The sequence below is a fragment of the Bufo bufo genome, chromosome 9 (genome assembly GCF_905171765.1).
Source record: "Bufo bufo chromosome 9, aBufBuf1.1, whole genome shotgun sequence".
Lineage (NCBI taxonomy): Eukaryota > Metazoa > Chordata > Amphibia > Anura > Bufonidae > Bufo > Bufo bufo.
The window spans coordinates 33937637-33962381 of NC_053397.1; the positions used below are offsets into that span (position 1 = coordinate 33937637).

The 24745-nt window shown below is 41.1% G+C and overlaps 1 protein-coding gene across 2 annotated transcripts; it reads left to right on the forward strand.

Annotated features, from left to right (window-relative positions):
* The first annotated feature begins 1634 nt into the window (after positions 1-1634).
* Positions 1635-24092, forward strand: LOC120978978 (ficolin-1-B-like). 2 transcript variants are annotated; one of them, XR_005774218.1, is made up of 10 exons: positions 1635-1776; positions 4140-4253; positions 4555-4599; positions 5625-5660; positions 6343-6381; positions 10967-11094; positions 21860-21989; positions 22183-22317; positions 23271-23612; positions 23827-24092. XR_005774218.1 is itself a non-coding variant. In XM_040407454.1 (9 exons), the coding sequence occupies exons 1-9, from the start codon at positions 1689-1691 to the stop codon at positions 23516-23518; spliced, it is 963 nt and encodes a 320-aa protein (XP_040263388.1). In that variant the 5' UTR covers positions 1635-1688; the 3' UTR covers positions 23519-24092. The 2 variants fall into 2 exon arrangements, 1 of the variants encoding a protein (XP_040263388.1); XM_040407454.1 differs by having other exon boundaries at positions 23271-24092.
* Positions 24093-24745: the final 653 nt, after the last annotated feature.

Sequence of the window (24745 nt, forward strand, 5' to 3'; positions counted from 1 at the left end):
GTCCATTTTTCACTGACCACTGATGGTTGATGCTCTGGAAATGAATTTTCAGCTGAGCAGTGTCCATGGAATACGGATGACATGTAGGGTATATAATGGACATATGAACCAAACACGGATCCTTCACGGACATGTTCAAAGATGTAATGCAGACAGTTTTTTTTTTTTTTCGGGCAGAATCGATTCAAACCAGAATAATTTTTTTTTAAATATTTTCTGAATCGCATACAAAAGGAATTTCAAGAAATCTGTAAGTTCAACACATTTTTTTCATTTTACAATATTTATTAATCCCACAAGGGGACGTGTACTTGCAATCCTTTTATTACTTACATAATATACTACAATACTTGACCACAGACTGTGAGGGGTTAAACTAAAGGGATGAAAGTTATCTCTGTTCTGGCAGCTACTGCCGGAGCCCAGATATGAGCATCGGCCATGTTCCTGCTGCCGATGCTGCAGTTACAGTAGCAGTTAGTGTTGAGCGAATCGAAGTTCACGCGCTGGACTTGGATCCGAATTTCAGGAAAAATTTGGATTTGCAGCAAAGCTAAATTTCTTTGTGCTCTGTGGTAATGAATCGATTTTCCCTGAAATGGCGGTAAAAATGAAAAAAAAAATCATATTTACCTCATCCATTTGAGCATGAAGAGGCCGCCGCGGCCATCTTGCTTGAAGATCCCACTTGAAATCGCGTGCAGGGTGACGTATGACATCACCACGCCGGCTGACGTGATGACGTCATCACACACTGCACGAAATTTTGTGCTTGATTCTCAAGCAAGATGGCCTCGGCCCCTTAGCGATTAAATGGATAAGGAAAGTACAATTTCAGTTTTACTTTTTAATGAGCAAACACTAAAATGATTTAATATGGATCTCAGATGCAGCGATCATCGATGAATGTGGCATCTGAGTGGTTCAATGATGGGGGCAGCGCAATCGCTGTTCCCTGTGATTGCATCCGCTATTTACAAAGAAATGCGCTTCATGGTGAAGTAATTCGTCAAAAAGCTACTTTTTTTTTGTAAAATTCAGCAAAGCAGCCAAATTTAATTTTAGAGAACTTCACTCAGTACCCACAAGATCAGTATAACATATATATCTGTCATAGAGCGCAAACTGACCCTTTCTCGTAATGAAGTTTTAAGAGGTTATATATCTATCCGTAAAAAAGTATACATAGCGCCCATACAGCTGGTTTAAAGGAAGACATTAACATCTTCACTTATCCCTTGAAATTGAATTTTGAAAAGTACAATGTTGGCAAAAAAACAAGGAAGAAAAAGGAAATAAAAAAGGAAAATAAATGAGCGGTGGTGAGAATGGAAAGTCATTTGAGGCTGATTTGTGTACTGCATCTGACTGATGGATATGTTATATTCATTTTATTTAATTCATGTGAACCCAAGTAACTGGAAAATGTAGTAACATCATAAATATCTGGTCTTGTGGATGCTAGATTATTACAATTACCGTACATTGCAAATGTCTTGAACAGAAAAGGAAAAAAAGAACAGGATTGAGACACACCAGATACTCCACAGATATTTACTTTAGGGATTATTTCTATGTTCTGTCAGATAAGAGTTGTGTAAGTAATTGTGTAACATTCAGTAAAGAGGAACATCGGACAGGATAGAAGCACATATAAAAGCCTAAGCCTTCGGGAAGCTGGAGGTCAGATGATGAGGGTAGTCAGTATGTGGACTTCTATGGTTACTGTTCTCTGCCTGGCAACCTGTATTAGTAATGCTGAAGACTCATGTCCAGGTGAGTAATCTCTAATAACGGGAAAAATTATCTGCCAATTTTTGCCAACTAAAAACTTCCAAACCAATTCTTCTTCTAGTATCAGTAATATTATTAGTAATATGGGACATCACTGAACTAATATCTAGTACATCTACTGTAGCCTTGTAGTGATGTCTCTTCAGGACTGGGCGCCACTAAAATGACAGGATTCTTTAAACAGAATTTAATTCTGCCATATTTTCAATATCTTTAACTGAATATTTGCTGTTTAAAGAGGCTATCCCATGAAAATGATGTTTTACCTGTCCACAGAAGAGGTAATATCCGATCGAAGAGGGTCTGGCTGCTGGGACCCCCAGGGATACTGAAAATGAGGAGTCCCCTGTCTGGATGGAGCAGTAGTGCATATGTGGATCCACTGTTCCATTCACTTCTATGGCAGATGGCACAGATGTAGACCCCTTTTGATCATTTTCATGCGATGCTCCCTTTAAGCTAGTGAAATGTCAGCATATAGCATACTTGCCAAATCTTCCAAAATGGGGGAGATCTCATGGACTCTCATCAGAGCTGGCATGTCTTGGCTGCTGACGGCCACCACTCAGAGGACATGGCAGCAGACGGACATATTTAGTTGTATAAATCTGTATGCATTAAGCCCCTCTTGTGGCGGCTCCAGGCAGATAGATACATGACATTTCTGGTATATCAGCATAGGATGGCCGAGCTACCTGGACAGCAGAAAGGGGTCTGTGCTCATCTGCATATCAGTAACAGAGCAGATATCTCTCCGGATGTTTAACATACAGACAAAAGGAAAGTATTGTAATCAGCATAATGAGTCCTACCAGGCAGTATGTCAGTTTTAATAGGGTTGGTTATGCTGACAGTGGCTGTTTAACATAGCTGTGTAGCCTCAGGAGGAAGTACAACGCAAAACACGTGTTGGCGTTGTTTTGAGGCGCCATACTGGGTCTGTATTACTTGAGTGTGCAGTTTTGTATATCAATTTGGAAGTATGTCCTGCTTTACTTGATTATATCTTGCTGTTATTATTGTGCCATTTTTTGACCACATATTTGGTGCCTCATCTGTGGTGTGTGTCAATACCTTATATTTGTGTTTTAATTGTGCATCATAACAAAGTATCTTAATTTTTACAATGATATATGTAGAGTGCATTCTTTATCGATAGTTTAATATACAGTACAGACCAAAAGTTTGGACACACCTTCTCATTCAAAGAGTTTTCTTTATTTTCATGACTATGAAGGCATCAAAACTATGAATTAACACTTGTGGAATTATATACATAACAAACAAGTGTGAAACATCAGAAAATATGTCATATTCTAGGTTCTTCAAAGTAGCCACCTTTTGCTTTGATTACTGCTTTGCACACTCTTGGCGTTCTCTTGATGAGCTTCAAGAGGTAGTCCCCTGAAATGGTCTTCCAACAGTCTTGAAGGAGTTCCCAGAGATGCCTAGCACTCGTTGGCCCTTTTGCCTTCACTCTGCGGTCCAGCTCACCCCAAACCATCTCGATTGGGTTCAGGTCCGGTGACTGTGGAGGCCAGGTCATCTGGCGCAGCACCCCATCACTCTCCTTCATGGTCAAATAGCCCTTACTTTCAAATTTTCCCAATTTTTCGGCTGACTGACTGACCTTCATTTCTTAAAGTAATGATGGCCACTCGTTTTTCTTTACTTAGCTGCTTTTTTCTTGCCATAATACAAATTCTAACAGTCTATTCAGTAGGACTATCAGCTGTGTATCCACCTGACTTCTCCTCAACGCCACTGATGGTCCCAACCCCATTTATAAGGCAAGAAATCCCACTTATTAAACCTGACAGGGCAAACCTGTGAAGTGAAAACCATTTCAGGGGACTACCTCTTGAAGCTCATCAAGAGAATGCCAAGAGTGTGCAAAGCAGTAATCAAAGCAAAAGGTGGCTACTTTGAAGAACCTAGAATATGACATATTTTCAGTTGTTTCACACTTGTTTGTTATGTATATAATTCCACATGTGTTAATTCATAGTTTTGATGCCTTCAGTGTGAATCTACAATTTTCATAGTCATGAAAATAAAGAAAACTCTTTGAATGAGAAGGTGTGTCCAAACTTTTGGTCTGTACTGTATGCATCTACATGGTTTCCAATGGGCCCTATGTTTATGGGTATGCAGTTTTGGAAGCCAAAACCAGAAACATAAGTTATATCTGCCCTTTATACTTTCTCTCCTTTTATGATCCACTTCTGATTTTGGCTTTCAAAGCTGCATCAGGAAACCTGACCGTGTGGCCGTACCCTAAATGTCTACATTGTATAGCAAGTATACTGTACATCATCCATTATCTTGGAACATCTTGCTTACAGAAGTAAAATATGTGGCAATTGGAGAAACTGAGAAGTTGACTATTCTCCGAGGATGTCCTGGTCTGCCTGGACCTCCTGGACAAAAAGGAGAAGCCGGTCCATCAGCAGAGAAAGGTTATTATTTATGAGCAATTGACTATCGGGCTAGGATAACTGGAACCAGGGCCTTCGTGTGGTTGATATACCGTAGATAGATATGAGATAGATAGACAGACAGATAGATAGATAGATAGATAGATAGATAGATAGATAGATAGATAGATAGATAGATACGCTAGATAGACAGGTAGATAGATAGATAGATAGATAGATAGATAGATAGATAGATAGATAGATAGATAGATAGATAGATAGATAGATAGATAGATAGATAGATAAATAGGATAAAAAAAAATAATTGACGTTTTTGTTTCAGGACCCAAAGGAGACCCCGGAAAGGTTGGACCTGCAGGGCCGCCAGGTTTGCATTCAGATAACAGGGGTTTATATCGTAAATAAGGCTACTTTCACATCTGCGTTGTTAATTCGGATTGAAACGGATTTGTGCGATTTAATACATCCAGATGCATCGGTTTCAGCAGGATCCTGTTGTTTTAAATGGAAACTGAACAAACCGAATCCGGTATGAAAATCATTTTAAGTCAATGGGCTCCGGATCCATTTTTTCTGCCGGAACTCAAAAGCAGAATTGAAACTCAGATGTGAAAGTAGCCGAGACTGTTTGTTGGCCGGTACCTCTAAATTATGTGTATCTACAATATTTTACATGCAATGTCCTCCATCTGTAAAGAGATTACATTACAGTGGTAGCAAACTTTAAATTGAGAATTAATACAACAAAAGTCATTGGAAAGGTCAAGTTAAAGTCTGCTGTATGCTGGTTGTTTTTTTTTTTTTTTTAGTTTTTAGGGTTATATTAGGGGGTTGCTCTTTATTGCTCATCTAAACAGAATGAATCCACAAGTGTGAGTGAGCCTGTGATATCCTCTGCGGCTCCAGGGGAATTTCATATTGCCTATTGCCCCGCATGAGCGGTCAGTAGAATACGGGCGCTATTTACACCCTCCTGTATAATATTATAATGCATGGCTTGGCTTGCACAGATTAAAGGGGTTATCCAAAACTACAAACTGCCCCCACAGGTGCCGGGCCCCTCACACGGAATATACTTACCCCGCTCCCTGCGCCGCTCCTGATCCCCACACCGCCGCTGCTGCTTCTCCCAGTGCGTCGATGAAAACATCCGGTGTTTGGGTGGGGGGAGCAGCCTCACTAGCATCGCAGGTGACACTAGGGAGGCTCGTCCCCATCCCCGCCTGCCATTGGCTGCCCCCCCCAACACTGGATGTTTTCATCAGCGCACTAGGAGAAGCAGCGGCAGTGTGGGAATTGGGAGCGGTGCAGGGAGCGTAACACATCAATATACGGTAACACATCCTACACAGGAATATGGACCAGTACTCACTGCTGTATTATTTATTACAGGATCTGCAGGTTCTCCTGGTTTAAATGGACAAAAAGGTGAGTGAATTTAAAAATATTTCGTCTAGAGATTGAGGGAGATCTATCAGAACTAGTGCAAAGGAAAAGTGGTGCAGATACAAATAATAACCAGTCAGGTTGCAAATTGTATTGAAAAAGAGCGCTGGAATCTGATTGGTTGTTATGGTAACTGCTCCACTTGTCATCAGTTTTATTAATAAAAGGATCAGAACCGATAAAAAAACAAACTCATTCATCATCAATTTTCTCATCAAAGGTTATATCGGTTTAAGGGGTCGCCCCTTGAAAAATATTGGATCTGAATACTTTTGTGATTGCATGTAATTAAAAATTTAGTATATCCAGTGAGTTATTCACTAAAATCTATCTGTATAGCGCCACCTGCTGTTTGTTCTTTTTCTAATTTCTCTGTCCTGCTCACTGAGATGGCCGCACATGCTCAGTTTCATCCTTCAACTGCCACCAGCTGTATTTGAAAGAACGCATCCTTGAGAGATCCCCCATGAGCTGTCAGCTGGATATAAATCTAGCAGAGCAATGAATGGGGAGATCTCTGGATCCATGTGAGGTACAGAGCTGGTTCTAAGTTTCTTATAAAGAGATTGTCGTGTACTATATGATTTCTGATTTCGTTTTGCATTAATTATGGGATAACCCGTTTAAAGTAAAAACTATTTTTAAATGTGTTTCCTTTTTCCAGGAGAGAAGGGGGAACCTGGCTCCTCAGCTCCAGTATATGGTGAGTCGTGAAAGTCTTGGGTAATAGAAAGTTTTGTTCTGTACATTTATTCTTTAGTTAACCCCTTGGGGGTTGCTTATACATATACATTCTGAAAATATCACAGCTATACCGCTGGTGTCCATAGGTTGCAGTGACCATTTTTTTCCAAGATGAAACCCAATTTTCCCTTTGTTATATTTACTTCATATTTAATGTCCACCTTCTAAAATCAGGTCAATTTCAGATCAACATGCTCATTAAATTTTGTCAATACACATGTATATTGCCTTGCTGGCCACAAGGACATGCTGCCAGTGCCCCTTCTCCTTAAATAGGTTCTCCAGGTTCAGTGCTGAACCCAGATATAAGCTATTCTTTATTCTTTTGCTATATATGAGTAGAGCATTGGAGCATTTCCTTGCTCAGATGCCCCCCCTTGCCTTGCGCTGCATTGCACAGGGCAAGGTCTGTTTGCTTACTGCTGGTGAAGTACCGCGCTTCTCCTCACTATGCTAGGCGGAGACTTCCACCTAGCAGTTAACGTGGTGACATCACCGACACAAATGGGTGGCCTATTGCGCTGCCCTAGGATGTTTTGGAGGCGGGTACTATGCAAATTAGCATAATACCCAGCCTCTGGCAACGCTAGAGAACACCCATTTGTGCCGGTGAGGTCACCAGCTTTCTGCTAGGCGGAAGTGCTCCACTCATTATGTAGTAAAAGAATAAAGAATAGCTTATATCCGGGTTCAGCCCTGAACCCAGAGAACCCCTTTAACCATTGAGCAGAGAACTTCATTAGATCATAAAGAGAACTATGCAGCCGTACAGTAGCTGCACAGTCCTCCCTATCCTCCGTGCACTCAGCTATATGATCAGTGCAAAAAGGAAACAAACTTGGCGCACATGCCTTGTACCACATTTTTTAATAGTTTTAGGCGTTTTTAGACACTTTTTCCACTTCATCCGACAAGAGGTGTGGTTTTAAAGAGTGTTCCGAGATAATGAAAAATCTTGGACAAACCCCCCAAATACTTAAAAATAAAATCATCAATACTCACCCCTTGCTCGGTATCAGGAAACACTGTGGCCCTTAAAAAGAAATCAGCACAGCATTTTGGTTATAGAGTATTCAGATTGCAAAATCAAAATGGTATTCGGTGATGGGACCTTTTTTAAGGGGTCGAACCCAACGTCACCTTTAGATCCAGGTGAAAATTTATATACAACGTATTGCAGTAAATCTTCAATTAAACTATATATCACTGAGCTCAGCGGCTCGGTCTGAGGATAAGACAGCATTCTTCATGATAACATTGTGACTACATTATCAATACAATAATCCATTTGCAGTGGTCTAATAAACCAGAGGACACAGCATATCAGCTGTTGTTGTGAATGCAATTTGGTGATTAACCCCTTAAGGACTCAGCCCTATTTCACCTTAAGGACTTGGCCATTTTTTGCAAATCTGACCAGTGTCACTTTAAGTGCTCATAACTTTAAAACACTTTGACTTATCCAGGCCATTCTAAAATTGTTTTTTCGTCACATATTGTACTTCATGACACTGGTAAAATGAAGTCAAATAAATTAAATTTTTTGCATAAAAAAATACCTAATTTACCAAAAATTTTGAAAAATTAGCAAATTTCAAAGTTTCAGTTTCTCTACTTCTGTAATACATAGTAATACCCCCAAAAATTGTGATGACTTTACATTCCCCATATGTCTACTTCATGTTTGAATTATTTTGGGAATGATATTTTATTTTTTGGGGATGTTACAAGGCTTAGAAGTTTAGAAGCAAATCTTGAAATTTTTCAGAAATTTACAAAAACCCAATTTTTAGGGACCACTACAGGTCTGAAGTCACTTTGCGAGGCTTACATAATAGAAACCGCCCAAAAATGACCCCATTCTATAAACTAAACCCCTCAAGGTATTCAAAACTGATTTTACAAACTTTGTTAACCCTTTAGGTGTTGCACAAGAGTTATTGGCAAATGGGGATGAAATTTGCGAATTAAATTTTTTTGCCTAATTTTCCATTTTAACCCATTTTTTCCACTAACAAAGCAAGGGTTAACAGCCAAACAAGACTGTATCTTTATTGCCCTGACTCTGCCGTTTACAGAAACACCCCATATGTGGCCGTAAACTACTGTACGGCCACACAGCGGGGCGTAGAGTGAAAGGTGCGCCGTATGGTTTTTGGAAGCCAGATTTTGCTGGACTGGTTTTTTGACACCATGTCCCATTTGAAGCCCCCCTGATGCACCCCTAGAGTAGAAACTCTATAAAAGTGACCCCATCTAAGAAACTACACCCCTCAAGGTATTCAAAACTGATTTTACAAACTTTGTTACCCTTTAGGTGTTGCACAAGATTTAATGGAAAATAGAGATACAATTTCAAAAATTTCACTTTTTTGGCAGATTTTCCATTTTAATATTTTTTTTCCAGTTACAAAGCAAGGGTTAACAGCCAAACAAAACTCATTATTTATGGCCCTAATTCTGTAGTTTACAGAAACACCCCATATGTGGTCGTAAACTGCTGTACGGGCACACGGCAGGGTGCAGAAGGAAAGGAATGCCATACGGTATTTGGAAGGCAGATTTTGCTGGACTTTTTTTTTTGACACCATGTCCCATTTGAAGCCCCCCTGATGCACCCCTAGAGTAGAAACTCCAAAAAAGTGGCCCCATTTTAGAAACTACGGGATAGGGTGGCAGTTTTGTTGGTACTAGTTTAGGGTACATATGATTTTCGGTTGCTCTATATTACACTTTTAGTGCGGCAAGGTAACAAGAAATAGCTTTTTTGGAACATATTTTTTTTTATTTACAATATTCATCTGACAGGTTAGATCATGTTGTAATTTTATAGAGCAGGTTGTCACGGACGCGGTGATACCTAATATGTATACAATTTTTTTTTTTTATGTAAGTTTTATACAATGACTTCATTTTTAAAACCAAAAAAATGTTTGTGTCTCCATAGTCTAAGAGCCAAAGTGTTTTCCGTTTTTGGGCGATTATCTTAAGTAGGGTCTCATTTTTTGCGGGATGTGATGACGGTTTGAGTGCCACTATTTTGGGGTGCATATGACTTTTTGATCGCTTGCTATTACACTTTTTGTGACGTAAGATGACAAAATATGGCTTTTTTTACACCGTTTTTATTTTTATTTTTTTACGGTGGTCATCTGAGGGGTTAGGTCATGTGATATTTTTATAGAGCCGGAAGATACGGACGCGGCGATACCTAATATGCATACTTTATTTTTATTTATGTAAGTTTTACACAATGATTTCATTTTTGAAACAAAAAAAAATCATGTTTTAGTGTTTCCATAGTCTAAGAGCCATAGTTTTTTCAGTTTTTCGGCGATTATCTTGGGTAGGGTATGATTTTTGCGGGATGAGATGACGGTTTGATTGGTACTATTTTGGTGTAAACCGGTACGCCCTATGTCCTTAAGGGGTTAAACAAATCACGTAAAAAAATATACAAAACATCCTGCACGATATGATAATGAATGTTGCGGATGTACATAGCTACATTTATACAGTCACAGAAAATAATGCACTGTAATAGTAGATGCAAGCATAACATATAGACTAAGCCCTCACTCTATTGATAAAATCTGGTCAATACATTTTGATCAAAACACATCTAAGCCCACCTACCAAGCGACAAGGTGGTCTCAGTTCCTATTTTGGGAGTAGTATTCATGTGGACTTTTGCCCCACCTATCTAATAGGTGACCTTGATTTAAGGTGGTACATATAGGTGTGTGTCCTCCTCCTGCCATCGGTTGCTGCTGCACATGGAAGTAACTAGGAGCAACACACTATATTTGCGGGGTCTGCGCTCTTGAACATAAATGCATAACAGCCTAGGCAGGTTTAGTGTAGGACCCGCCTGAACTGAGACCACCTTGGCGCTTGGTAGGTGGGCTTAGATGTGTTTTGATCAAAATGTATTGACCAATTGTCTAAGATTTTATCAATAGAGTGAGGGCTTAGTCCATATGTTATGCTTGCATCTACTATTATAGTGCATTATTTTCTGTGACTGCAATTTGGTGATTACATTACATACAATAGGCATATACAGAATATAAGATGACATTGCTGGCTGTATAATTAATATATTGGTCCCTTTCTTTTGCTATACAAAAGTCTTAAGAACCCTATATTAAATGAATTGTTGCATCGTAGGATAGTTGATAAGTGTCTGAGCGCTGAGGATTTGATTACTGGAACCCCCACATCATACATGGTCATATGTCCTCCCAAATGGAGTGGTGTTCGAGCATGTGCACTCTATGGAACTGCTGGACATAGTCAAGCGCTGTTCTCTGCCTCTCTTCAGCAGTCCCATAAACTTTGGATGGAGCATGGGTACGCGTACTTGACTGACACTCCATATACACAGGGGACACAGCACCCCTGTTCTTGTGATCGGTTGGATCCTCAGTAATCAGGATAGTTATCACCTATTCTGTGGATAGCTGATAAGTTGGTATTGTGCGACAACACAGTATTCATTGTATCTCTTTGAACAAGACCACCCAAAAAACTATTTCTTCCAGCTCATCGAAATTGCAAGGAACTGCGGGACCAAGGGACTTTCCTCACTGGTTGGTACAAAATATATCCAGATGGCGAGAATCCGCTTACAGTCTTGTGTGACATGGATACAGATGCAGGAGGATGGATTGTAAGTGATAATGCAGCTTTAGTTTTTTTTCTTAAAGTGAACCTTGTGGGGATTCGCTCTGGTAGTTGGGATAATCGGGGGCAGTACAGAGGCAAAGTACAAGTTCGTAATTCAAATGTCTGTGTTTATTCACACATAAGGTCAAACAAAAACACTCTTTGCAAGGTTGGTGTTTGTTCACACCAAGTAGAAAGTTTGTACATAACAAAACAAGTCACCTTGTTGGCAGTTCTGCCTCCAGCAGTCAAAAATGCAGGCTTTAGGTGGCCTGCTCTCCCAACACACAGGTCTCAGCTTTTCAGCCCAGCACAGGGCTCAGTTACCACACAAGCGATTGCCAGAGCTCCTCTGTCAGAGAGAGGTAATCACTCACAGCTGACACTGCTGGCTGGGTTTTTTATAGACCAGTCAAGACCCGGCCTGGAACGTGGGGAGTAGTCACCCACCCATCACTTTGACTACTCCCAGTAAGAGCCATCCCGGATCAGCTATACAGCCATACTAAAATAGCAAAGTGTCAATCAGCATTAGCTGCCGCTGGCACCTAAAAAGGCAGGCTCTTACTTCACCGAGGCCAGGAACCTCGATGACACATACCTTTCATCAACAACAGACTCTTGCGCTCTAGGAAAAAGCGGCACCTGTACCACCAAAGTTACAGTGGTACTTAAAAGTTTGTGAACCCTTCAGCATTTTCTCTATTTCTGCATAAATGTGACCTAAAACTAGATCAGAGTTTCACTTGAGTCTTAAAAATAGATTGAGATAAGCAAATCAAACAAAAGAGCCAAGAATATAAGACTTGGTCATTTATATATTGAGGGAAATTATCCAATATTACATGTGTGTAAGCGACAAAAGTATGTGAACCTTTACTTTCAGAATCTGGTGTGACCCCCTCATGCACAAAAACTTTAGCTAAACATTTTCGTTAATTTCATTGATGCTGCACATCGGCTTGGAGGAACTTTAGCCCATTCATCATTACTAGGGATGAGCAAGTCGATTTGCATAAAACTTTGTTTCAATACTGTACTGCGTAAACGCTCCGTACAGTATTAGAATGTATTGGCTCCAATTAGCCAAAGTTATTTCTTCACGATTTCTCACGAGACTTCACATAATAACTTCAGAAATTGATTTATACTATAAAAAACATTTCCCGAACATTTCTGGTTCGGTTCCATGTGGTACCTTGCAACCGATACTTCAATATTTTTTTTTACATTTCTACTAGGCGTTGTTTTTTTTAAAATGGGATCACTGACTATCCTCGTCACGGGTGAACTGGGATCTAGGAAGAGAGTTCTTAGTGTTCCTGGGATGACAACTAGAATACAGTAGAAGTGTATTTCTATCGGTGGGTTTGGTGTATAGATCTATACTTAAGGTTCCATCTGGGTTTTTGATGATAGTAGTGTACAAAAAATTAATCTTCCGAGCGTCCTGGACTCGGAACGATAAGATATTGATTATGAAGAAGGGCTGGAGTCTGTATCTTCACCAGGGCAACTGAGAAACTATCTTTTTAATATTTTCATACCTGTTCACTAGTTGGCAAGGGGGCCAGCTGCATGTGTAATGTAGCTTGGCCCAGAGGGGCTAATCTAGAGGTAGGAGTGAGAATCCCCCTCAGGCCTGCCCATGGAGGGAAGGCATAAAAATGCAATCCCTGGATATTTGGGTGTCACAAAGTGGGAGATCCAATCGAATTGGTTTGTGCACCATTACTCTGCACAAATCTCCTGGGAGGAAAGGACTTTTACCACACAAATGTTAAGTATTAGAACTTTCTTTGTTTTCTCCTTTATATTTTACAATTGATTGCCATTTATGTATGTCTCTTGTTAATCATTTTTTGTAACCAAGTACTGTCTATTTTTTATACATTAAACCTAAAAGTTTGATGGTTTGTCTTGTACCCTTAAGAACCTGTTAGCTCCATGAAGAGTATGTGTGCAGTCTGAGGCTGTATGTTGTTTTTCCGTGAGGCTTGCTATCGTGTGGGAGTCTGCTTGCGAGTGAAAAACTCAGGGGTGTCCTGTCGACCTTATAACTGACGGGTGGTGGCAGCGAAAGTTTTATGTTAGTGCGTGGGTGTGCTTGCAGGCTTCAGGTGGTGATTGATGCTCTTTGCGGCCCGGCGTAGGGCATAACAGCGTGTGAGGGCGTGAGTTGAATCGGCCTGAAGGGCTTGGGCAGCCCTTGTCACGTGACGCGTTAGGCCAGTCTGATACCCAGTACGTGACAACTAGTCTCATTGATATGGGACGTAAATTGGAGGTCATTATCAATACTATTGAGGTAAGTGTTGAAATATATTAAATGACTCTCTATCACCTGTCCAGATACAGAAAATATTATCAATGTATCTGTGCCATGATGGCACATGTCTCTGATATAATGCATGGGGGTATATAAAATCATCCTCAAACTCTGCCATGATGATGTTGGCGTAGGGAGGGGCTACATTAGCCCCCATGGCGGTCCCCTTCTTTTGAATGTAATACTCGTCACCAAACATAAAAAATTTGTTGTACAGAACAAAACGCAATAGCTGAATGCAAAAGGACTGTTGGTTGCGTTTAGTGAGGATGTTTGTACCGTATTCCTTTTTCGTGTTGAATTGAGGTGTACAGGCTGTTTACATCTATGGTAACTAGTAGAGAACCAGGTGTAATACACTCACCTAAAGAATTATTAGAAACACCTGTTCTATTTCTCATTAATGCAATTATCTAGTCAACCAATCACATGGCAATTGCTTCAATGCATTTAGGGGGGTGGTCCTGGTCAAGATAATCTCCTGAACTCCAAACTGAATGTCAGAATGGGAAAGAAAGGTGATTTAAGCAATTTTGAGCGTGGCATGGTTGTTGGTGCCAGACGGGCCGGTCTGAGTATTTCACAATCTGCTCAATTACTGGGATTTTCACGCACAACCATTTCTAGTGTTTACAAAGAATGGTGTGAAAAGAGAAAAACATCCAGTATGCGGCAGTCCTGTGGGCAAAAATGCCTTGTGGATGCTAGAGGTCAGAGGAGAATGGGCTGACTGAAATAACCACTCGCTACAACCGAGGTATGCAGCAAAGCATTTGTGAAGCCACAACACGCACAACCTTGAGGCGGATGGGCTACAACAGCAGAAGACCCCACCGGGTACCACTCATCTCCATCTCCACTACAAATAGGAAAAAGAGGCTACAATTTGCACGAGCTCACCAAAATTGGACTGTTGAAGACTGGAAAAATGTTGCCTGGTCTGATGAGTCTCGATTTCTGTTGAGACTTTCAAATGGTAGAGTCCGAATTTGGCGTAAACAGAATGAGAACATGTATCTATCCTCTGATGGCTACTTCCAGCAGGAGAATGCACCATGTCACAAAGCTCGAATCATTTTAAATTGGTTTCTTGAACATGACAATGAGTTCACTGTACTAAAATGGCCCCCACAGTCACCAGATCTCAACCCAATAGAGCATCTTTGGGATGTGGTGGAACGGGAGCTTCGTGCCCTGGATGTGCATCCCTCAAATCTCCATCAACTGCAAGATGCTATCCTATCAATATGGGCCAACATTTCTAAAGAATGCTATCAGCACCTTGTTGAATCAATGCCACGTAGAATTAAGGCAGTTCTGAAGGCAAAAGGGGGTCCAACACCGTATTAGTATGGTGTTCCTAATAATTCTTTAGGTGAGTGTACATTGTAATGTGGAGATCATTTTAAGAAAATGAGAAGTATCCAATAAATAGGATTTAGTAAGTCGTGTCAATGGAGTCAATATTTTTTCCAAAAAGATTAAAAGTGGTGTAAGAATTGAGTGTGGATGAGACTATTGGACGTCTTGGTGGTTCCTGAAGGTTTTTGTGTATTTTAGTTAAGATATAAAAAATTGAATGCTCATTACGGAGAAAGGAAAAGGTAGCTTTATCGATTGTACCTTTGTGTCAGGTGTAGATCTAGGAATGCTTCTATTTCTTTTTGTATTCTGAAGGTGGGATTGATATTAGTCAGTTCATATGTGTCATAATCAGATAATTGCCTGCAAATTTCTCGTATGTAGTATGAGGTGTTCATAACTACAACTGCACCCCCTTTATCGGGTTTAATGGTGATGGACTTATCTTTTTTTAAAGTATGGAGTGCAGTGGATTTGACATTGGAGAGGTTGGAGTAAAAAGGATATTTGCCTTTTTTAAAAGAGTTGATACTGTTCTGAATCTCCTTATCAACTAGATTAATAAAGGCTTCTACTCCATGATATATCTTAGGTAGCATAAAGTAACTTCTGTTTCTAAGACCCAATTTAGAAATCGATAAGCAGTTCAACATTTGTGATGAATCAGATCCATTAGAGTCCTGAGCGTGCATAAAATGTGCTTTAAGGTGTAATGACCTGTAAAACCTATTAAGGTCTTGGTCAAACGAAAAATGATGGAACGAGTCCTTTGGACAGAATGATAGTCCTTTAGATAGAACACTATGTTCGGCCGGCGACAAAGTCCTAGAGGATATGTTAATTACTAAGTCCATACCTGTGACCTGGTCTGGATTGTCATTGGTTCTTGTGTGGCGAGAGCCTCTTCGCCTGCGAATCCGTGTGGTCGGCGTCTTGATCTGTGTCCCCGCCGGGGGAAAAAAATGTTGAGGTCGACGGTGTGTAGATCTCTCGCTGCCCGGTGACGAGGAGGCATAATCCGCAAATGAGGGATAACCACGTGTAGAATCTGTATCTTGCCATTGCCAACGGTAGACTCGTTTTAATTAATAATCCTCTGTGTCATGTATAAATTTAGATCTTTTGGTCTATTCAATGTATTTCTTGTGGTCGTCAATAATTTTTTCAGTTTTCTTTTCGAGCTCGTTCCAGTCCTGTGAGTTGTGTCTCGATTGCTAATAACTTTTCTCTGGTATCAGCAATTGATTTTTGTAGAAACTCTATGCTGAGTACATTAATGTCGAAGAAACACTTGTTGAGAATAGTTTCGAACTTGTCACAGTAGTCTTTGTCTGTGGGAAACAAATTAGGGTAAAGGTGCACTCGCGAACCTCTTGGAATTCTACCACTCTTCTAATATTCGGCAAGAGTAGTGCAGTGTAGTTCGGATGCAATTAGTTTCTTTGATTCTATCACGTGTGCTATATTCATTATGCGATACGTGTAAAAAGTTACTAGAGGTTTTTACCTGAGAGACTATTCCATTGTGTCATAAGAAAAAGTAGAAGCAGACATGGGTGGGTGCTCAAGCTCAAAATTTGTTATTATCAAAATGGTATGACTGGCTGGCACTCCACCGTATTCAAAGGGCCCAGTGCTCAGTGATGGGATAAGATGTCTCGTAAATATGAAGAAAAAATTCACGGCACTCCATCCACATATAATTTTCAATATTTATGGCCAATGTTTAGGTCCATCCCTGGACCTTGATCACAGCCTATAAAAAATGTATACAGTACAAAGAAAAAACTGAATTACTACCATATATCACAATTGTAACCATGTTCTTCTACCCCTTTTTCTTTCTTCTATTCCTCCTTCCCCCTCTTCTTTTTTTTTTCTCTAGCTATTATTTGTCAATATATGTAATTCCGTTTTTCCTTTGTACTGTATAAATTTTTTATAGGCCGTGATCAAGGTCCAGGGATGGATCGAAACGTTGGCCGTAAATATTGAAAATTATATGTGGATGGAATAAATATTCTACAATAAGTTGCATCACATATCCGAGTGCAGTGAATTTTTTTCTACATATTTATGGGACATTTTATCCCATCACTGAGCACTGGGCCCTTTGAATACGGTGGAGTGCCAGCCAGTCATACCATTTCCCATCACTGTGACAGACTGAGCCAAGCATTGAATATGTACTCACGCCTGGCCCTTTAGTCACCATGTTGGAGGAGCGGCCTGGAAACAAGATGAGTAGAGCCTTGGGTGCAAAAATGTGCAAAGACAATGTCCTTGTTGCACCAAGGGGTAATTAACATAAACCTAAAAAGCGTATTTCTCTGTATTGGGAACATGTATAAAGAACCATTGCAATAAGCTGCCAAGCACACACTTGCACATTGGGAAGGTTTAAGCCCTTGAGGACCATGCGATTTTCCTTTTTTGCGTTTTAGTCTTTCACTCCCCGCCTTCCAATAGTCCTAACTTTTTTATTTTTCCATTGACATAGCCTTATGAGGGCTTATTTTTTGCAGGACAAGTTGTACTTTCTAATGGCACCATGTACGGTTGCATATCATGTAGTAGAAAGCGGATAAAAAATTCCAAATGGGGTAGAATTGGGAAAAGATGCAATTCTGCTAAAGTTTTAGTTTTACTCTTTAAAGAAAAAAAATCACGAATGTACGCATTCTAAGCTCCCTAATATGCTTAGCAAGCACGTAATCACCAGAAATGGATAGATTAGCAAATCTATTTCTCTGGATTAACAGTCCTGCTGGAAGCTTTTATTAATAGTGTTAAAATATGTGAGTGACTAGACAAACAAAGCAACACAATGTTGCCAATGCTGCAGGTCGTAAGCAGTGTTGATCGCGGAAATTCTAATCGCGAATTTTTATCGCGAATATCGGCACTTCGAGAATTCACAAAGATGTACAGGGAGTGCAGAATTATTAGGCAAGTTGTATTTTTGAGGATTAATTTTATTATTGAACAACAACCATGTTCTCATTGAACCCAAAAAACTCATTAATATCAAAGCTGAATATTTTTGGAAGTAGTTTTTAGTTTGTTTTTAGTTTTAGCTATTTTAGGGGGATATCTGTGTGTGCAGGTGACTATTACTGTGCATAATTATTAGGCAACTTAACAAAAAACAAATATATACCCATTTCAATTATTTATTTTTACCAGTGAAACCAATATAACATCTCAACATTCACAAATATACATTTCTGACATTCAAAAACAAAACAAAAACAAATCAGTGACCAATATAGCCACCTTTCTTTGCAAGGACACTCAAAAGCCTGCCATCCATAGATTCTGTCAGTGTTTTGATCTGTTCACCATCAACATTGCGTGCAGCAGCAACCACAGCCTCCCAGACACTGTTCAGAGAGGTGTACTGTTTTCCCTCCTTGTAAATCTCACATTTGATGATGGACCACAGGTTCTCAATGGGGTTCAGATCAGGGGAACAAGGAGGCCATGTCATTAGATTTTCTTCTTTTATACCCTTTCTTGCCAGCCATGCTGTGGAGTACTTGGACGCGTGTGATGGAGCATTGTCCTGCATGAAAATCATGTTTTTCTTGAAGGATGCAGACTTCTTCCTGTACCACTGCTTGAAGAAGGTGTCTTCCAGAAACTGGCAGTAGGACTGGGAGTTGAGCTTGACTCCATCCTCAACCCGAAAAGGCCCCACAAGCTCATCTTTGATGATACCAGCCCAAACCAGTACTCCACCTCCACCTTGCTGGCGTCTGAGTCGGACTGGAGCTCTCTGCCCTTTACCAATCCAGCCACGGGCCCATCCATCTGGCCCATCAAGACTCACTCTCATTTCATCAGTCCATAAAACCTTAGAAAAATCAGTCTTGACGTTTCAGCTTGTGTGTCTTGTTCAGTGGTGGTCGTCTTTCAGCCTTTCTTACCTTGGCCATGTCTCTGAGTATTGCACACCTTGTGCTTTTGGGCACTCCAGTGATGTTGCAGCTCTGAAATATGGCCAAACTGGTGGCAAGTGGCATCTTGGCAGCTGCACGCTTGACTTTTCTCAGTTCATGGGCAGTTATTTTGCGCCTTGGTTTTTCCACACGCTTCTTGCGACCCTGTTGACTATTTTGAATAAAACTCTTGATTGTTCGATGATCACGCTTCAGAAGCTTTGCAATTTTAAGAGTGCTGCATCCCTCTGCAAGATATCTCACTATTTTTGACTTTTCTGAGCCTGTCAAGTCCTTCTTTTGACCCATTTTGCCAAAGGAAAGGAAGTTGCCTAATAATTATGCACACCTAATATAGGGTGTTGATGTCATTAGACCACACCCCTTCTCATTACAGAGATGCACATCACCTAATATGCTTAATTGGTAGTAGGCTTTCGAGCCTATACAGCTTGGAGTAAGACAACATGCATAAAGAGGATGATGTGGTCAAAATACTCATTTGCCTAATAATTCTGCACGCAGTGTAGAATATAGTGCTATATATTTGGAATCTCAAATATTCTAGTTTTTTTTTCCTCCCTTCTTGCTTGTGGGCCAATGAGAAGGCTGCAATATCTTTGTCAGAGCTTAGCAACATCCCTAGCAACCAATAGGAAAGCTGCCTACCCCTTACTATATAAGAACCTCCCCAGCAGCCATTTTCTGCAGTTTTTTTGCAGTTCTGAGAGAGAGAGAGCAGTGACATTGCTGTGCTCTGTGCTTTCATCTGGATCCTATTCCTTATCCAATTACATTAGATAGTTAGTTAGCTCATATATATAATACAGATAGTTAGTGGGAGATAGTCAGTGTCACGGCCTTTGGTTTGCACTGTGACACTGTTGCCACACTTGCGGTTGCCCGTGGCAACGTGTTGCTGTGAGAGCATGCGGTGGCAGTGTCTCGGCCTTCTGGGTGATTGCCGGGACATGGTTGCCACGCATGCTGTTGCCGGTGGTAACATGTGGCTTAGTTTGCTTGTGTGTGCACTTCCCCATTAAGTGGCTTCCTTCCTGTGTTTGGTGATGTAAGGGTTAACTGTCTTGCTGGGTGTGGTCATTTGGGCTTCTTATACCTGTGGCTTTAGGTCAGGAGTCAGTTGTACTCCAGCCTTGGTGTGTGCTGGAGTTAAGCTCCTTGTCTGCTTTACCATCTTTCCAGTGAGGGCCACCCTTGTGGTCATCAATGTTATCCCGGTGTCTCCTTCCCTTCCTGTCCCTATGTGTATGGAGTGGGTTATGTTCAGGGTGTTGATATGTCTAGTTTTGGTGTTACATGTCTGCTGGTGTTTGATGTCCAGCATGTTTGTAAGACATTCCCCTGTCTCACATTTATTGCAGCTTTGGGTGTCCTGGGTCCCTGTGTCCCTGTGTGGTTCGTGGTGTGTGCTGTGTCCTTTTAATGTTGATGCGGACAGCAGCACTAGTGCACGGGTTCCAGTGTGTTACTGGTTTTACTTACCTGCCATCTCCTTTAGCTGTATGTGTTCTCCCTCCTTGCAGCCTGACCTTAGTTAGAGACTCTTGTTCCTCCGTGTTGTGGATGAACAGGTAGTCTCTCCCCTGCTCCTAAGTGAGGGATTTCCAGGGCAACTCAGGATATTAGGTATGCAGTGTATGAGCCGTCCCACCATCGGGGTCCGCTCATATGGTGAGGAGTCAGGGAGAGGATTAGGGACGCGGTAGGAGGTGACCTGCTCCCTTATCTCTCCTTTTTGGCCAGGCTGATCCCCTTTACCCTCTGACACCGCACGGGCCAGATGGATGGGCCCATGGCTGGATTGGTAAAGGGCAGAGAGCTCCAGTCCGACTCAGACGCCAGCAAGGTGGAGGTGGAGTACTGGTTTGGGCTGGTATCATCAAAGATGAGCTTGTGGGGCCTTTTCGGGTTGAGGATGGAGTCAAGCTCAACTCCCAGTCCTACTGCCAGTTTCTGGAAGACACCTTCTTCAAGCAGTGGTACAGGAAGAAGTCTGCATCCTTCAAGAAAAACATGATTTTCATGCAGGACAATGCTCCATCACACGCGTCCAAGTACTCCACAGCGTGGCTGGCAAGAAAGGGTATAAAAGAAGAAAATCTAATGACATGGCCTCCTTGTTCACCTGATCTGAACCCCATTGAGAACCTGTGGTCCATCATCAAATGTGAGATTTACAAGGAGGGAAAACAGTACACCTCTCTTAACAGTGTCTGGGAGGCTGTGGTTGCTGCTACACGCAATGTTGATGGTGAACAGATCAAAACACTGACAGAATCCATGGATGGCAGGCTTTTGAGTGTCCTTGCAAAGAAAGGTGGCTATATTGGTCACTGATTTGTTTTTGTTTTGTTTTTGAATGTCAGAAATGTATATTTGTGAATGTTGAGATGTTATATTGGTTTCACTGGTAAAAATAAATAATTGAAATGGGTATATATTTGTTTTTTGTTAAGTTGCCTAATAATTATGCACAGTAATAGTCACCTGCACACACAGATATCTCCCTAAAATAGCTAAAACTAAAAACAAACTAAAAACTACTTCCAAAAACATTCAGCTTTGATATTAATGAGTTTTTTGGGTTCATTGAGAACATGGTTGTTGTTCAATAATAAAATTAATCCTCAAAAATACAACTTGCCTAATAATTCTGCACTCCCTGTATAGGAAGGATTTGCACTGTGTACAGATTATTGCTGGATGTACTACAACTTCTATTTTGTACACAGTAAAGAGAAAGACTTTCATTTTGGTTAATCTGGCCTGGTTACGGACACCAAACATTGGCAAGCCCAGTCTTGCATCCACATGGACATTTAACATCAGGGGCACCCCCAAACTACCGTCAGGCAGGGAAACTTACGGATACAGGGAGTGTCTCAAGGGAATATAGAATGCCCCTCCTTCACTGTACCGACCCCAGGTAGCGACGGCCTGAAGGAGTAGACTGTGACACATCCTCCTCAGAGCTACAAGCACCTCCTCAGGGGCTCGCTGCACATGTCTCCACAGATAGTGCTGAGTCACGTAATATGTGGTTCAAGGTAAAAGTGACTTACCCTGCCTATTCCATTGAAATTTTTTTATCTTTTCCATCTCTTTCAACTCTTTAGGTTTTCCAGAGACGTTATGATGGCAGTGTGAATTTTTTTAGAGAGTGGAAAGACTACAAGCAAGGGTTTGGTAACCAACTAAGTGAATTCTGGCTGGGAAATGATAATATTCATCGCCTTACGTCTACAGGTAATGACTTCTTCACCTTCAGAGCTTTGTCATCATGGTTCACAAATCTGCTGATGGTTATCATGACACGCTAGTTACTACAGAACTGCAAATCTCTGCACTCCCTACCCTTAAAAGAAACCCAGCTCAGTATGTATGATCTGCTAGGACTCCTTCCTCCATGCACTGACTTTGCACATGTTTGACCTTGCAGGAACTCATCAGCTTCGAGTTGATCTGACAGATTTTGAAAATAATTACACTTTTGTCACATATGCTTCGTTTGCCCTATCAGGAGAAGATGACAATTATAAGCTGAACATTGGCGCTTTCACTGGAGGCAGTTCAGGTAGAGTCTTTTCTGTCCACAGATATACCTATGAAATGATCTCTTATGGGACCCAAAATCTAAAAACTTTGTCAAGGCTTTTTTTCTAGCATGAATAGTGAAGCTGGGCCTTGTACAGCATACTACATTTATTTGAATGCCCTTAATTTAATGAAGCATTTCCCCTGCAGAGTTCGGTAGGGGTGGAATCAGCCAATGTGGAGCCCCCACGACAGGAAAAAGCCGCAGTGGGGTACCTATCATAGAGGCAGACCATGCGATTGCTATGGGGCCTGGAGGTAGGGGTGGCTGGCGATGAGCTGCTTCTCCACCACTAGTGGAAGCACAGTGCATAGAGATTGTACAGCTTTCATTGATTTCAGTAGTAACTGTATATATTCCAATGCACGGAGCTCCCCCTTGTGGTGGCTACAGGCAGCCAGTTTTATAATACCCTGTGTGAAGGGCTGCAGGAGAGAAAGTTATGGTAGTGTTCTGGTGTAAACTACATTGAGCAATGTGGTATTCAGAAGGAGGACCATGTTTATGAAGAGCTGTTCAACTTTGTCCATCATAGTAGTCAGATTAAGTGGGTGAGGCAACTATTAAAAATGTCTTGCTATTAATAAAAAGAGGCAGATGTCTGGGGGGTCGGCTTTACATGACATGTTACCTGGGAGAGTTTGATGCACATGTACTGGGGGGAAGGGCTGCCCATACTCAGTTTTGCAATGAAGCCCCATCAGATCTGTGTACGTCCCTGCTCTGGCATGCAGTTTTACCCCAAGTCATACACTTGTTCATGATTGCACTTTTTTTTCGTAAAACAGTTTATTTTATACATGAAAAAAAAAAAAATAACGATTTACAGTAAAACCGCACACCAGTGTGTTTTGCTGCTGTGCTTCTGTCGCAATGTGTCGTCTTGGAGGGAAATTCTGATTATTGATCCTTTTTCTTTTCCCTGCATGCAGGTGACTCTCTCTCTTATCACAACAATCGTCCGTTCACAACCAAAGACAGAGACAATGATGAATATCCACAAAACTGTGCGGTATCGTTCAAAGGTGCTTGGTGGTATGGAAGCTGCCATAACTCCAATCTGAACGGGCAGTATCTGAGAGGAAAACATGCCAGCTACGCGGACGGAGTTAATTGGGAAAGTGGACAAGGGCAGTATTACTCCTATAAAATCACAGAAATGAAGTTCAGGCCAGTTTAATACATACTGTATAATGTGAACAGAGACCTTATGAATCACGTCATTGAAAGATTAAATTACTGCATCTGACGTATAATAGAACCAGGTCATAAGGGTCAAGTCTAAGTAATAAAGTAATGAGGCACTCAGGTTGATTTGCAATTCAAGTGAGGTTTATTTCATAATCTCTGCATCATCCATTTGCCCGTAGTATATATGAATCAACAAAATATTTCTGACCAGACGTTTCGGTCACGGTGGACCTTCTTCAGTGGTCATGTTATCTGAGTGGTGGGTAGCGGTATTTCTGGGGCGCTGGATGCATAAGGGTCAAGTCTGTGATCTCGGACCTCCACAAATTTTTAGCCTACAAATAAAATAGTAAATTTTTGGGGTGAATACCATGAATTTTACCAGTGATTTGTGGCATATTAACATGTGTATTCGCAATTATTGATGGGCTTATAGTGTAAGGGTGTTTGTCTCTGTGTATGATGCACCCAGAATTCATAAAAATATCTTTTATATGGCTGATATGTACATGCAACCTCATGTATAATACACAACTTCCGACAATAAATGTTTTCTACTACTAAACGTCGTCCTCCGTTTTCTCTCCCACCAAAACTATGACCTTAATCTTTTATACATAAACCAGCTTGTCGCCATATTGAATATTGAGCTCCTCAGCCTAAATGAGAAGAAATCCTGTCTGAAGTCATTACACTATAGGGAAGGGAGTACAAACTCTGCAGGTAGACCATGCGGCTGCAGTAGGGTTGCCACCTTTTCTTCAAGCCAAACCCGAACAGAAGGGAGGGAGGGCCCCCTTCCAGGCCCCATCCATGTCCCGCCTCCAGCCACGCCAGTGTCCCGCCTCCAGCCACGCCCATGTCCCGCCTCCACCCCTGGTTGCTGTCACACCGCGATCGTTACGCCCCTGAAGAGGCTCATTAGCATATTATAAGTCTTTATTTTAAGAGAACGGCGGCAGCGGCAGGCAGGGAGTTATAAAACACACTGTTATGTACTGCTGACATCAGCCCATCGCTAATGTCAGTCAGCTACATAACGTAACGTTTTTTCTGATGATTGACAGATTCTGAAACCTGTTTAAAGGGTTTCTACCACCAGAAATACTGTTATGTAGCTGACTGATATAGCGATGCGCCAATGTCAGCACTACATAACAGTGTGTTTCTAACATTAGTCCCTGCAGCCGTTTTTGCTAAAAAAAAGCACTTTTAT

Bases quoted from the DNA above. Each gene is read 5' to 3' on its own strand.
- LOC120978978 (XM_040407454.1), top strand. From the start codon at position 1,689: ATGATGAGGGTAGTCAGTATGTGGACTTCTATGGTTACTGTTCTCTGC. The intron at 11,095-21,859 runs GTAAGTGATAAT...TCAACTCTTTAG, and splicing joins CAGATGCAGGAGGATGGATT to GTTTTCCAGAGACGTTATGA. The intron at 21,990-22,182 runs GTAATGACTTCT...TTGACCTTGCAG, and splicing joins TCATCGCCTTACGTCTACAG to GAACTCATCAGCTTCGAGTT.